At 36.6% G+C, this 16142-nt stretch overlaps 1 protein-coding gene across 4 annotated transcripts in view; it reads left to right on the forward strand.

Moving 5' to 3' along the window:
* Positions 1-913: 913 nt before the first annotated feature.
* ECPAS (Ecm29 proteasome adaptor and scaffold) overlaps positions 914-16142 on the forward strand; it is a 155650-nt gene continuing 140421 nt past the window's right edge. The window contains exons 1-2 of one of the 4 annotated variants that reach the window (XM_074280885.1): positions 1964-2088; positions 9651-9761. In XM_074280885.1, the coding sequence (XP_074136986.1) occupies positions 9740-9761 (22 nt within the window). In that variant the 5' untranslated portion in view covers positions 1964-2088; positions 9651-9739. Of the gene's footprint in view, positions 1054-1963; positions 2089-2926; positions 3033-9650; positions 9762-16142 lie in introns of those variants that run through there. The other 3 variants (XM_074280886.1, XM_074280887.1, XM_074280884.1) reach the window with 3 other exon arrangements.

Here is a 16142-nt window from a genome sequence, read left to right on the forward strand (position 1 = left end):
AGGCAGGGAAGGAATCGGGAAGTCATTTACAGGTATGGGTGATACTGGTCAGTAGATCAGTGAATACTAGAAGGAACATGGGAGGGTTATAGTTAAGAGCTGAAAGGGGCCTTCCAGATGAACTTGTCCAAACCCTCACTTTACAGAGGAGGACATTTGACGGGAAGGACCAAGTGACTTTACTTAGACTGGCTCAATTTGGCTGCAGCGCCCTAAAGGGATTTAATAGCATATTTGTTTTCCTGTTCTAATTCGAAGAGTAAAATTGTTAAACTGATTCCAATTCCGGTTTTTCTTTCTGAGTCACAGCACGGCATAATGAACAGAACTGGCCTTGGAGCTGCTTTGAGAAACCCAGGTTCAAATCTTACCAGTACACATTCTGGCTGTGAGACTGACCCATCCACCTCCGCACTCTGGACTACAAGAGTGGGGAAGGTGTTGCTGCCCTGACCCAATTTAAGTTTGCTCACTATAGAATAGTTCTCCTTATCAATGGAATCACAAATCCAGGATCTTTTTCCTTGGACATTTTCATTTTTTAAATCAGCAACCCCAAAATGTTAACCTCTGAATAATGCATTTTGGGGGCAGAAGAACTGTGCGCAGGTGCTTCTCGGCTCTTGTAGACACAAGCAGCACAGCTCGAGTCAAGTGGATGCCTGAGAGTTAGCCGGGAGGGGCCTGCGAGTCTCGCTCCGCCGCCCCACGCTCAGCGAGGAGTTTATGACACGCGGTTTCTCCCTTTAAACCAGCCTGCCGAGGTCGGGAGCCAGCGCCACGCGGCTCTCCGGACGAGGCTTCCAATTTGCGATTAAGGAAAGTCACTGGTTACAACACACGTCTTGCAAAATCCGGTAAGCCGCCGGCGCCGCACGGGGTCCGGGAAAAATTCTTCAGGCTGCTACAAGCTCCTTCCACAGATAGGGGGAGAAACTCACGTTTTTTTTCCTCTCTCTCCCTTTTTCACTTGAGGGTTTACCCATATTTCCTCCTCCTCCTCCAGCGAGTGAAGTGCACCATCTCCGGCCATGGAGGTCATCGTGGACTCAGGTCAGTCGCTCCTCGCGCCGATTAGCGCTCGGATTGCCTGGAAGACCTGGGGGAAAAGAAGGGGAGCTGGATGCGTTCCCCAAATCCAACTAAATAGTTAGCGGCCGCCGGGAAGCGGGGAAGGAAGCCACACGCGCCGGCGGGCAGGGTCGGGGAGTCCGCGGGGGCATCTCGTTTGCTCCCAGTCTCCCACAGTGCGGGGAGCTCTAGGATTAGTTAATTTCCCAACTGTGAGAGGGGGGACGCTGGGCGGCAGACGCTGGGGAGAGAAAGGGGAGCGAGGAAGGAAGGAGGGAGGGAGGAGTGGGGAGGGAGCGCGCGCGCGTGTGAGGGAGCGGGGGGAGGGAGCGGGGAGGATGGCTCAGCTTTTTCTAAATATAAAACTAAAGGGAGCCGAGCGGGCGAAGCGGGGAGACGCAGCCGCGGTGTGGGGGGCGCGGGCCTGGGGGGGAGGAGGAGGAGGCTCCGGCAGAGCCGCCTCGTCGCCCGTCCGGGCCGGGCTTTCGGAAAGTCAGGGGAGAGGCGGAGAGGGCGCGAGACAGACTGGGGGAGAGAGAGACGAGAGCTAGCGAGCGAGAGGCCGAGAAATAGGGAGAGACAGAGGTAGAAAGGGAGGGAGGGGGGAGACAGACAGAGCCAGAGAAAGATTGAGACGGACCGCGGGCTATCGGGAGAAGGCCGAGAGGCTGCAGCGGGGCCGCAGGAACCGCGCAGAAACGCTCGGAGAAGAGCGGTCTCTCTCCCTTTCGGAATTTCGCCGCCGGCGGAGAGAGAAAGGCCTGAAGGAAGCCGGGGAGAGGTCGCGGCCCGCCTGGCCAGAGGAGGAGCCCGAGCCCGAGCCCGAGCGGGAGCTGGGTGGCCTTGGCCTCGGACAGGCCTCAGCCCGCTGCGCCCCCTCCCCACCCCGGCCTTCCCTGCCCCGCCCCCGCCTCGCCCCCTCCTCTCCGCCCCGCCCCCTCCCACGGCTCCGCTCGCTCCCTCCCTTCCCGGGGTGCAACATGGCTGCGGCCGCCTCTGCCTCTCAGGACGAGCTCAGTAAGTGATCCGGGCAGACCGACCAACGGCTTCCCTTCCTCCTCCGCTCCTGGGGCGGCGGCTGCTGCCTCTGCGGCTGCCCGAAGTGCGGAGCTGGGTTCGATGGGGTGTCCTTCGCCGGGCCCCCTGGGCTGCGGTGTCCTTGGGCAGGCCCGGGCGGCGGGGGGGGCTGCGAGGGGGACGTTTTTTGGTTTTGAGGACCGAGGTGGGGGGGCGCGGAAGGGGCCCAGGCGGGGAGGAGAAGCCAAAGCTGTAGCTGCCGCCGCCGCCCTGATTCTTTTTAGGCCTATGGTTTGCAGCGTCATGTTGAGAAACTGAAACCCCAGCCCCGGGCGGGGCCTCTATCTTTACCCCTCTCTTTGAGAAGAGGGGGAGGGGGGAACTCATGTCCAGACCCCCCGCCCCCCATTTCCCAGCCTTAGCTTGCCCTGGCCTGGGAGGTTTTGGAACAGGTGGTGTGGAACGGAGGGACGTGTGTGTGTGAGTGTGTGTGTGTGTATGTGTGTGTGTGATGAATGTGCATGTCTGTGATGGATGTGATATGTGTATGATGGATGGATGTGAGGTTTGTGTGATGAATGTGTTTGTATGTTACATGTGCGTATGTGTGATGGTTGAGCATGTGTGTTACGTGTGAAAGCTCGGGCCAGGTACCCTTCCACTCCCCCTCTCTATCTGCCCTCCCCTCCTCTTTCTGCCCCTCCCTTCGATGTTCTCCCTGGAGTGGGGACAACTGGACTGCCCATTTCTCTGGAGATCTTGAAATGAACGTTTCTGGAAGAATTAAATGTGGGAAATCTCCGACCCTTCGTCTCCCCCCCGCCCCCCTTCTTCCCCATTAATTTTTCCCTTGATGCTGGACGAGGGGGAGGATCAGTCTCCGAAAGAGGAGACACTGTCACATTCCCCGCCCGTCCCCCGCATTTTAGCTTCTCTGTTGGAAGGTAGGTGGAGAAGTCCTCGATGGCTTTTTGTGCCTCCTTCACGGGGAGTTGTTAAAGTTTCGTATTGTATCAGGGAAAGAGCTCTACTAACACTCGATACAGGGGAAACCACTGTGAGCAAAAATTTAACCATTCCAAAGATCAGAGCCATATTGAAGGAGCTGTGACGTCACATAAATTGGAGGCTCGGCCCACCGGAAAGTATTTAGGTTCTAATGCATTATGGGAAATGTAGTTTTTTGGATGAGCCTAAAAAGCTTTTGCGTGTGTCCTTGTATGTTCCTCTGTAAGAACTGGGCCTTCACAAAGAGCCTAAGATTGGCAGCTCCGTAAAAATGGATAGTATATCTAGAGCTGGAAGGGACTTTAGAGGTCATCAAGTCCAATCTTCTCTTTTTGCAGAAAAACAAACAAGTCTATTGACTTAGCCAAGGTCACCCGAATAAATTTTCACAGGTGGGATTTGAATCCAAGTCCTCTGACTTCAGAGGACTTTCTTTACACTGTAGGAAACGATGTTTGGACATTTTTTTAAAAAATCGAATGGATTGTGCAGAAAATAGAGAGCTTCATAGAAGTTATTTTTATTTCCAAGATAAATAGATTTTGAGAGGGACATTAAAAACTGGAAGAGAATTTGAGAAAAGTGACTAGGATGATAAGGGGGTTTGAAGCTATGTTGTCAGGAAAGGTTGAAGGGACTTAGAAATGAATTTAAAAAGCATAAGAAAAAATATTAGTGTAGGATGGGGTACCTTAGTATAAATGTTTGTTGAATGAATCTCGAACTAATGTGATTTGAAAGGCCATCATTAATAGAAGATATATCCAGTTTTATATATTACCTTTGACTAAGTATAGCACCAATTGAGTAGTAAGATGACTTTGACCCAGTCAGTATAAGGAAATACTTAAATAGAACCTACTTTTGGAACATACCATAAGTAAGCTAAATACATTGAGAAGGTTGGATTGGATGACTTTTATAATCTTTTGCAAATTTGATTCTTTTCCAAATAAATGTAGCTATGTAATAGATTTTAAGGACAAATTATCATCATATTTTTAATTTGTCTGTTGAAACTTAAACTGATTGTGATTTGGGGAATAATAGTTTAGAATTATATAGCACTTGGAGATTTACATAGTGTTTTCAGATACACACTTTTAAACAGTTGCCCATGGTCATGTAGCTAGCAAAATAAAGGAAAACTAGATAAATTGTGAGTTATTGGAAAATGAATTAATGTACTAGAATTGCTTTTAGAGAAATAAGATCAGTTCACATATTTGCTTTATCAATACCTTGCAGTATGGCTTTATACAGCCATCTGTCTTGGTTTTTGAAACTCATGGAAGTGGTCAGATGTATGGCACAAATAACCACTAAATCGCCAGTGTTAAATTTAGTGCCATAATTTTTAACCTGAAAGAAAAAATTTGCATTTTATTTAATGTCTCCAGTTGATGTAAGATTTATATTTCTATTTATAATTTGCTTTAAAAAAACAAAAACAAAAAGTATATAAATTACATTTTTGTTTAGGATGATGATTAATGGCATAATTCACATATATTATGAAACTTTAAAGTATTAACAAGCACTTTTTTCATAAAAAGCTGTTGTGCAAATATCCCATTTTATAGAAAAGAATCCTAAGGCTGAAAGATCAGATCCAACACAGATCTTTTGAGTCCAATGCCTTCCCCCCCCCCACACACATTCACTCTATAAATTTAATCTAATGCAAATTTGAATTTTTAGAATGTCTTTTGTTTTTTTCCATTGACAGAAATATCAATCTTGGTGCTGAAAGCTTAACTATATTAGCTATATCCTTTGTTAGATTTCCAGGGAGCAGTTATTTTAATTAAATTCTATTGTTTTTCATTAAGTGCTTATTAGAGTGGAAGCTGCCCTGTGGTAGACAGGTAGTATGTGGAAGTCCTTGTGTTTGAGGAATTCGGGCTTTTTGGAAAAATAATACACAGATGAACTAAAAACTGTGATTAATTACCACCAATGTGTTCTGTGATTCATATTCATATCATTATTCTCTGTGAGAAACTACTCTTTCCTACTTTCAGAATTTGAAGGAATGTATTTCAACTATGCATGAAGCAGTAATCTTCTAGGATGTAGTAATAAGCTCATAATTTTCCAAGGATATGATAGAAACAATACAAATTGGGGATGTAAGAAATCTAAATATGGCCAATGATTTTTAAACTTAATATCCTTCCAAACTTTATGGAAACCATTGAAAAGTCAGTTTTCCTAAGTTCGGACTTTGCCTCAAAATTAGCTATATGACCTTGGGCAAATCACTTAACTCCGAAGCCTCAGTTTTGTCATCTGTAAAATGGGGATAATAATAACAGCACCTATCTACCTCACTGGGTTATTGTGAGGAGCAAATGAGATAATGTGTGTATTGTAAACCCTTAGATTAGTGTGTGCATGTATATTTGTTATTGTTATTAAAAGAAATACAGTTGACTACTTTGAATTTTTTGATTTCTCTTTGATATTGGTATTTGTTGTTAAGTAAATAAGTAGGCCATAGAAGCAGTATCATGAACCAAGTCTGTGATCTACCTTAATTTGGTTTTATAAAAAATATCACATACTTTGCCAGTATTTAGAAAAGGAGTTCTTAGCTATGTTTGGTGAATTCTTTTTTATATTTTGATAGCAGCATTTTGTTTTCCTTTGAAATGCTAGATATTTTATTTTTATGATTAAAAAAAAAAAAACAATTCTGAGCAGGGGTCCATTGGATTCACCAGATTTTCCAAGTAGTGCTTGACACAAAGAAGATTAGAGCCCTGATCTGTAAGAGTTCAGAAAGTAATGTAATGCAATTGTTGCTTTAATGGATCCATTATCTCATTAGAGGTGATATTCTTCACTCGTGCAGATTGTAGCCCAGCTATACTTCAACCTATTTCTTGTCCATAGAACCATAGTTCTCAAACTTTTTCCACAATAATAGAACTCTTCAGATAAAAGAAAACCTTGGCATAATGCTTATAAAATTATCTAAAATTATTATTCTTAGTGTTTGTTAAAAAATAACATAAGATTCATTAAGAAACAAACAACAATAAAAGAAACAAACAAAAAAAATGGGTTGTTTCAGGATTCCTTTACAGCAGTTTCAGAATCACCAGCACAACGAATCCAGCTGATTTTAAATTGGAGATAATGGAAACTACTTTGGCAGTATCCTGTTGTCATGTGGAAAATGGGATTTTTAGTTATTTTTAGGACATATGGTTTGTGTGTGGTGTGTGTAGGAGAATAAATACATAGTTTTCAGGTCTAGTTAGGTCTATACAGTAAATTAAATTTGTAGTCTTTGAATTCAGACAAGGGTAAGAAGGATAGTACTATTTTGTGCCAACAAATGGAAAAGTTGGTCTACTATTCATTGATAGGGGACAGATATTTCTGACAAGAAGAGAAGGCAAATTTCTGAATGTCTTTATTCTTGGTAGTTAGTTTTGAGGACTTTCACATTCTGTACCTCTGAATTATAAGTCATCCTTAGAGCAGTTTGATCTTTAGTTAGATAAGGACAACTCAAGAAGAAACATCCTGTAATATTCTGGCAAGTAATGTCTAATACTTAAAGTATGTAGCTGTTGGAAAATAACTGACTAGATAATCATGCTGTTAAAACATTTTGGAAAAATTTTTCTTCATATAAACTTATAACTTGATGATGAGTGGTTGTCATGGCTAGATTTCATAATTAAACTTACCAGAACGTGTTCTTTTAATGTGATGCTACAATCCTAAAGAGATGGTTTTTAAAGAAAGAACAGGAATAAACTAAAAGCCCTCTATAATCTTCCTGGAAAATCTCTTCATTAATTTGTATGTTAAAATCAACCTTTTCACCTTTCAGGTTCTGATGTCAGCTTTTATCTAAACAGGAAGGATAAAAATGAAGACAGTTTGCTTTCCAGGTTTTATGAACTGGTTGGTTGGGTTGTTCTCTTCCTTGAGTCCTGGGACTACTACATTCCATTCTGATCTTTCATTCTTTTCTGCATGTGATATTTTAATGCAACTCATAATGCTTTTAACAAAATGCTAATATTGGTGGGAAGGTTATGAGTATTGATAAGATCATTTTCTTTGAAATTAATTTGATTAAATTGACATATACATGCCAAAATTTCAATCATTGTTGCATTCCTCTAGTTTGAGCATATAGCTTCTATTTTAGTCCTGCCTAATATGTTTTGTTAAATGGCACAACATAGTGGGGAAAGTTACTGACCCTCACTCTAGGATTTTGACAATTATTTAGCCACTTTGAAAATGTTGAGTTCAAAATTCAAATAATAGTGCCAATAAACAGCATTACTATACCTCTGTCCAGTAAAATAATAGGGAGTTTCAGTTTTGTGGAACAAAGGATTAATCACAAATTTGAGAGCAATTATCTTGTGTTATTAAACTTGGGTTACAATTAGATTACTAAATATACTTAGAGGATTTTGGTTCTTAGAAAAATAAGGCAGTGCATTACTTAAAAGAAAAAAAATATGCTAAGTACTTAGCCATTTTTTAAGTTCTCAAATCTCCCACCAGAAGTTGGACTTTAATTTTAATTAGCTTTGATTTCTAGATACTGGGGATACTTTTGGGGGGATAATTTTTTTTGTTATCTCAGAGAGCAGAATATATGCCAATAATCTTTGTGATTTTGTAATAAAAAATTTTTTTTTGGCCTCCATCATATCTTTCTCATACTTGTACCAATTGGAGTAAAAGTTTGACACTAGCATTATTTGGGGTTATATCAATTTATTAGTACACCTTTCATCTTTTGACAGGTTTTGAGAAAAAGAAGCAATTCATTCTTTTTGATCCTATATTAGAAACATTACAAGTGTTTTAAAAACTATTTTTTCATCTCTATTTCTCATTTTAAAAATTTACAGGGATAGTATCTTATTCAAATTTGTGCAACAAACTATCCCAAAAGTTGTGAATGAAATATAGGAATTCTGCTGTATGTGAGGGACTTTTTTTTTTTTTTTTTTTTTTTGCTGAGGCAACTGGGATTAAGTGACTTGCCTAGGGTCACACAGCTAGGAAGCATTAAGAGGTCAGATTTGAACTCAGGTTCTCCTGACTTCAGGTTCTGTGTACTGTGCCACCTAACTGCCCCATGTGAGGGATTTGTAATACTTTTTCAATGAAATAAGATGAATTTTCATTTTTGTAATTATATGCCCTATAGTATACATAGGCCTCTATCTCTTCAGAGGTAATATCTTTATATATGGCTTCTGCTATAGAATTGACAACCATTTTGTTCAAAATTTGAGATATAAACTATTTTGAAAGTGTTTAAATTTGCTTCAGTTACTTATAGTTAAGAAGTATTAAACTTTTTTTTTTGATGGGATTTTGTCAGAAAATTTACAGAGGATAAAAAAATTTTTTTTAAGAGCTAGGAAGTTATTTAAGGATCTCATGTTAGGTCCTATTCACTTTATACATGAGGAAATTGAGACCCAGAGAGATTATGTTGAGTTGATCAGGGTCAGGAAGGTATATTTGAATCTGTGTTTTATAATAGGAATTAAAAGTACTTTGGTATATTAATTTACAATAGAACTTCATTAATTTAGTGCCCAAGTTGGAGTTTACATTAATGAAAAATGTTTGCTAAGTAAATTAACAAGGAGAATGTTAAAACTAGTGAGGAGTAATTAAAAACGTTTGATCTCAAACCTAGGTTATGTTTATATTTGTATTCAGATCTTTACTTTCCTAAATCTTAACTATTTTTTTATGCGGCAGCCTGTCTCCATGGATAGAAGGCTGGACTTGGAGTGTGGAAGACCTGGATTCAAGTCCTTACTCTGACACACATTAGCTGTGTCACGTTGGGCACATAGTTTAACTTTTCAATGGCCTGGACAACTTTGTAACTTTTAAAAATTAAGACAAGTTGCAGATCCTAATAGTTCTTTCAACAAAGGGACTTTCCTGCCATGATCTGGGCCAAAAAACCCAAAAGAAGTAAATTCTGAAAAGTTGAATCTTGACTTCACATGTACTTGAAAGCTGCAAGTTTACAAATTTAAAAAATACTCTACATTAAAATGGGTTTTTCCTAGGTTCATAATATCATTGATGCAGAAGGAATCTTAGAACTGTCTTGTGTATTTTCCTCATTTTTTTAGAGAAGGAACTGAGGCCCAAAGACCTGACCAAGACAATTAGTGACAGAAGTGAGGCTCAAATCCAGGTTCTCTGACTCTGAATCCTATTTTCTCTCTACTATACCATGCTTCTATGGTAGTATATTTTGAAATAAAAGTGGAATGTATTTTAGTGTTGGATTTTTAAAAAAATGTTCAGCATTTTGGTATTTGAATTAAAAAAAAAGTTTATATGGAAACATTTGTTTTCTTTTTTTTTTTTTTTCATCCTGGTGTTAACTAACAGTTTTTTCTTACTTGGAGTTGATACCCAAGACATATTCAAAGATGTTGACTTAAAAATGAAAAGTGCTAATGTTTTTTACACAGTGGCAGCTCTATAAGTTTGCATCTTAAAATTGTATTTCTTTTTTTCGTACTCTGAAGAATAGATTCTTTATACAATTGCATATGTACGTGTGGATGAACAAATGCCATTGGTGGTCCAGAGGATTTTTGTCAAGGCTGGATAAACCATGTCTCGCATTGACTGTAGAGGTTAGTAGATTTAGCTCTTTAGGGTCTATATCTTATTATGTAGTTGCATTTAAAGGAATACCATCAGTTTGCAACTTTCTCCCAGGTTCCTTATTTCAGAATCCTCCCCACCTTGGCAATCCTGAAAGCCAGAAGAATAAATTTCAATCTGTTCATGCATGTATCCTTCCAGTAACATTATTCCATTGGGGGAGGGGGATCAGGAAATCAATATAAAGTAAGAAAATTGCAATTTTTAATTTTAGTCACATTTGCAGAATTGAAAATAGTTGGTTAGCATAATAAAATGTTGTTAGAATAATTTTTATTCTTTGATTTTTCTGTTTGTTTGTAAAGGATTAATTGATAACTCACTGTAAATTTCCTCTGGGGCAGGTGGATGACTTTTTTTTAAAAGGGAAAACTGAAGCACTAAAATTGACATTTTAGTCATTGACAGAACAGAATAGAATTCGGAGAAATTGATTGAATTTTTATTTTTAGTTTCTCAGATATTTATCCTAAGGTGATAGTGGTTTTTAGAGCAAGAGATGAAAAGTTTAACCTTTCCAAAGATGATTCTCATTCCTTAATATTTTTTATTCAGAAATTTATGAAGCAGTTGGTTTAAGTAGCCATGACAGAGACTAGAATATGAGAGTTTAAAATATTTTGCAGATTTCTTAGATTTTTTTTTTTTGTGTTGCTAACAAAGTTTCTCTATGCCTTATTTGAACAAAAAGAGATTTTGGCATCATACTGTTTTCTCCAATTCTTTCCCCTTTATTTATGCAGTAAGCTATATTGATAAAATGTAGAAGAATCTATAAGCCAACTAATTTTAATTACTCTTTGGTTGTATTTAAGTCTTCTGAACTTTAGGGAGGAATATATTCATGTCCAAAAAAAGGAAAAAAAATCCACTTTAATAAAGTGATGTGTACTGATGTTTTTTTTTGTTTTGTTTTGTTTTTTTTAAATAGTGGAATTTCTTGACTGTAGAAAGCTAATTTCCTTGTTTGCATGGTTTTAAATGTGATTAGAATGGGACATTGAATGAAACTCATTACTTTTAAGTCTGTGGTAAGGGAATTCTGTGTTTTTTTGGATCTCTTTCTGGTCCTGATTCTCTTAAAATAAAAAAATTAAAACATTTAACTCTATCTTAGGTAAAAATGTAGCATTCTTACTTCATATGTAACTGGTAACACTTGGTGATCTTCTACTGAAAAATTGCAGATTTATTATGCTGTTGATTCTCTTTTTTTTATTAAACATTTGATTTTGATGGTATGTTGAATTCTGTGCTAATATGGAATATTTGATATCTCTAACTAGATTGTCTACTACATCCCAACCTCATTTCTGTGTGTGTGTGTGTGTGTGTGCGCGCTTTAACATTGTTGACAGTGGAGGCAAAAGTCACAGATACTGAAGTATAATGCAGGATTCTGGGGAAAATGTAACTTGTGAAATGGACCTAATAGTGTTTATCAGTAGAGTCAATTAAATTTTGGCTTGCTCTTTTTCTTTATGATCCTGGTAAAGTGTATAGGAATATAATTTTATTCTTTTCAAAGCTTTGTTATTTCTTAAATATGGGTAGTCCTCTTTCTCAAATATTTTCTAAGTTATTTTGCTATAGCTGAAGGAAAAAATGTATCAACTCAAGATAAGTGTTAAAGGTGAAGAGTGAGTACCTCACTGACTCTTCTGACATATGCAGAGCTGGTGCTTTACTGATACATGAAGGGATTGTAAGGACTTGGGAAACCCTGATGGCAGTACAGCAGAAATAAATAAGTGAAATTGGAAAGTACAGAAGTAGGGGGATTGAAAGATTTATTGGGGGAGGGGATGAGATTTATGCTAGCTAAATTCATTTTGTGCTTTCACTTCTTTATCATTATGCTGCATGTTATTTATAATACACTATTATTAGAGACAAATGAATTAGTTTAAAGAAGGATTAATATATTAATGTCTTATATTAGTAAATCATATGGTATTATGAAAAAGTAATGAGGTTAATTTTTTAAAAAACAAACAAAATCGGGGGCAGCTAGGTGGAGCAGTGGATAGAGCACTAGCCTTGAATTCAGGAGGACCTGAGTTCAAATCTGGTCTCAGACCCTTAACACTTCCTAGCTGTGTGATCCTGGGCAAATCACTTAACCCCAGCCTCAGGGGGGAAAAAAAATCAAAAACAAAATCAAGTACTACAGAAGTTATTCATCTATATGAGGGTTATTTTTTTCTTAAATAGTTATATTTCATTTATAATTATACTTGAAAAAAACAAAATCAAGTACTACAGAAGTTATTCATCTATATGAGGGTTATTTTTTTCTTAAATAGTCAGTTATATTTCATTTATAATTATACTTGAAGAATAAGAGTAGATTTAATCTAATGACAGACAAAACATTGTATTTTTCTATTCTTAACAAGTCTTGGCAGAGGATCATAGATCTGGAGTTAGAAGGGATCTTTAGAGATCATCCTGTCCAAATTTCCTTAGTTTAGAAATTAAAATACTTAACATTTGTGGAGGTTTGGAGGTTTGGTGAATTGCCCAAGATCACTTCAGTATGATCTTCACTGCCTTCACTGAATCACTTAACTCTGAATCTAGCTCTTATGTTGTATTATAAGTAGCATTTTTAATGCTAAATCATAAGAAAAATTGGAGTACTAAATTTATCACTGTGGTTTATATATTTTGAGGTGCCCATCCCCTAAGAAAATGTTAGAAATTAATATCACAGTATTCTACAAAAAGTGATTTCTGAATTTTAGATGTTAATATTAACTTGTAATATTGTAATATTTTACTATATAAATAATTCCTTACTGAAATTCTATAATATTCAGTGAAGTACTATTAGTAATTTATTGGAAATAATTACATATAGGTCTATAATACATAATTAGTTATAGAGTGATTCTAGGGATGTGTGATAAGTTTTGTAAATAAATAAAATACCCTTGTCTGGAGGGGATATTTTCATTTAAATTTTTTAAAAATTTGGCTACATTTTCTTTGACTCACTTCCTTTTTCTTATTGTTTATGTAGTAAGATTTTTCATTTTTTAAAAGTTTTTTTTTTTTTTAAGTTCCTAAAGTGCATTAAATAATCTTTTAAATGTGAACTAGAAAGGAATAGACATTAGGGAATAACTTTTCTTATAAGTGACATTATATATTCATGGTCACTTGACAAATTCTTTCTAAAAATATATTTTTAGATGCTATTTGTGATTTAGACAGTTATCTAGACAGTCTTTTTATTTCAATTTTGGGTCAATTTTTAAGTGAATATGATAACTTAAATGTATGAAGGTTTCCCCTTCCTCTTCCCAGCTCTGATTTTAATGGAGAGTTTTAGAGGAAAAGAAATTAACAATAGTGATACCAAAAAAAGAGGGCCATTATTTTTTAAAAAATGCATAAAACAGAAGAAGGTTCATAAGAAATTATAGATAAAGAAGACAAAAGTAACATCTGGGATTTATAATATATCTTTTTTTTTTTTAAAGGCATGAAATGGAGACTCATGGTTTCATGTTATTTCTGTTTTCCTGGCATACCTGAGCAGTACTTGCCCATGATTATACATGAAATAAAATAATTTTGGTGTCCCTTTTGTTTGTGGCATATATGGAAAGTGTGTGTGTGTGTGTGTGTGTGTGTGTGTGTGTGTGTGTGTGTGTGTGTGTGTGTAAAATGTTCCAGCATTGTCTCTTCCCGCTCCCCTTTTTAAAAATCAATCTCTGGGAAATATTAGTGCTGTAAGGAATGTAAGAAATAATTTATTCAAGTACCTTATTTTGTAGATGGGAAAACTCAAGAGGTGATATGATTTGTCTAAGGTCCCAGTTGCAGTGGACTGTTGACTTTATAGTGAGTAGGAGCATAGAGATAATAGAATGTAGTGTGTTGGTGGAAATAGATTTATTGCTTTATCCAGTGAAAAATAAAAATGGAGAAAGTGAGTGAAATCTTGTTGAAATTAGGTACTTTGTAATTGTTTAGGAATCTAGTTTTTAACTCTTTATTTCCTTCCCTTTCAAAAAAAATCTGAAATTGTTATTATTCAAACCATTAAGAAATAATCTACTTAATGTTTAGAAAAACATGGGCAGTTTATTAGGTGTAACATAAGGTTGACTTGTCTCTTCAGAATAATATTTACATAGTATTTGTCTTTCTAGAACAAGAGAAGCAGAGGGATATATGGGGGAAAAATGCTGCATTTGAACTTAGAAGGCCTAGTATCCCAGGTTAGACCTGCATTATGTGATCTCCAGCAGGTCACTTTACCTTTGTGTGTCCATTTCCTCACCTTTAAAAGGGAAATTTGATTATATGATCTCAAAGCTGTCTTCTAAATATAAAGTATTTGATCCTGTAATTTTAAATCTACCTCAAGTGAAATAAATCATCATTCCATTCCTCATTTTTCATATGGGAAAACTAAGATATAGAAGAAATATATTAGTTATGACACTACTGAGTGAGTTAGGTAATATTAGAGAGTAAATTCAAATATTACATATTAGATTGTTTTTTCTTGAATATATACATCATTGAGATAAACTCAGTATTCAGGATGCAAATTTTTGTATATTGAAAAAAAAACTGGAACTTTGCTTCTTGAGTTGTACATACTTTGATATTTCTGAAGCAAACTCCACCACCAAAATTTTCATATGTTTAATTTATTTAAGTCTTTTTGTATAGCACCTTGTAATCTTGGCATTTGGCAGTTTTTAGTTTTTTGCCTTCACATCTCCTATATATAAGTATTATGGAACTTTTTATTTTTTGGCCATTTTGATGGGTTTGAGTTGATACCTCAAAATAGATTTATTATGGTGTTTTATCTTTACCATTTTTCTTTCATAATCTGTCAAGTTGATATTTCTAAAAAGAGACACTTCTATTAAAATCTCCAATAGCTATTTTATTGCCTCTAGCATAAAATACAAAATATCTCAGTCTGACATTTAAAACTCTTCAATCAGTCACCCATCTATCTTTTTATATTCTTCTGTCAAATTGACTTGCTAGCTTTTGTGTGCATTTGGACCACCATGATTTGAATGTACTTACTTGTCATATTTCTTAGAATGCTGAGCTTTCCTTCAAAACACATCTGCATGAAGATTTAGGCCTTTCTTTGACTCTTCCCTAAACATTAACTTTCCTACTTGAAATGATGATGTGTACGTATATACACACACAACACACACATAAATATAAAAGATATAACTTATAATTTGGATAATATATGACATAGTATGCATATGTTATATATTTCCTAGTAGATTATAAACTCATTGAAGACAGGTGCTGTTTCAATTTTGTCTTTTTCTTCAGTGTATGGTATAGTATTTTGCAATTGCTTAATAAGCATTTGCTGAATTGACTTCACAGTTGTCTGCTTATCCATTGAGGATTGGATTTTGTGCTTGAAGAGATAAATACCACACTTTCTCTTTCCTGAGATTTTGTGACACTTTTCTGTTATGGGTTTTGTGCCCACTCGGTTGTCTGATCCTTGCCAAGATATTATCCGTGTCTCATTGTTTATGAGTGAGTGTATTCCAGGGATTTGTTGTAGGCCTCTCCCAATTATCTCTTCACTCTATATACATTTAACTGACATCTCTATGCAGGTACCTTCAATTTTCTTTTAAGATCCAGTCCTGTATTTTCAGTTACCTGATATAATCTCCACCTGAGTGTCTTAGAGGCTTCCCAAAATTAACATGTCCCAAACTGATCTTGCCATTTCCTTGTTCAAGAAGTTCCAGTGATTATTTTTTGCTTGTACCCTGAAATAGAAATTCATCATTAACTTCTAAGGCCTTTCACAGTCTTATTCTAACCTCTTTTCCCCAAACTTACTTCACACTACTCCTCTTTATGTACTAATGCATATGTTCCTTTTCCTAATTATCCCCCTATTCCTTCACATCCACCTCAAAATCTCTTGCTTCTGTAAAAGCTCAATTCAAATGATACTACCTTGAGGAAGTTTATTCTAATACTTCCAGTTAAAACTTCCATCTTAGAGCATACCATTTTATGTTCTTAGTATATATTTTAATTTATTTTCTGTGTACATGTTGTTTCTTTTAATAGAATATCAGTTCTTTGTGGAAACAGATTGGTTTTTGCTATAGATATGAGATGTTTACTAAATGCATATTTAAAGAAAATTGCCTTCTGTCTTCTTCAGTTTTTGCTGTAAAGAACTTAAAGCTTTAATGGAATTGAGTATATATATTTACCAATAACTTCTTTTGTTTGCTTAATATTCTTTTATCTGCCTTGAAGTAAGACATGACATAGTTTTATTACAGTGAAATGAGATTAAAAAGGCCTTTTTCATT

This window comes from Sminthopsis crassicaudata, chromosome 1 (assembly GCF_048593235.1).
Source record: "Sminthopsis crassicaudata isolate SCR6 chromosome 1, ASM4859323v1, whole genome shotgun sequence".
NCBI lineage: Eukaryota > Metazoa > Chordata > Mammalia > Dasyuromorphia > Dasyuridae > Sminthopsis > Sminthopsis crassicaudata.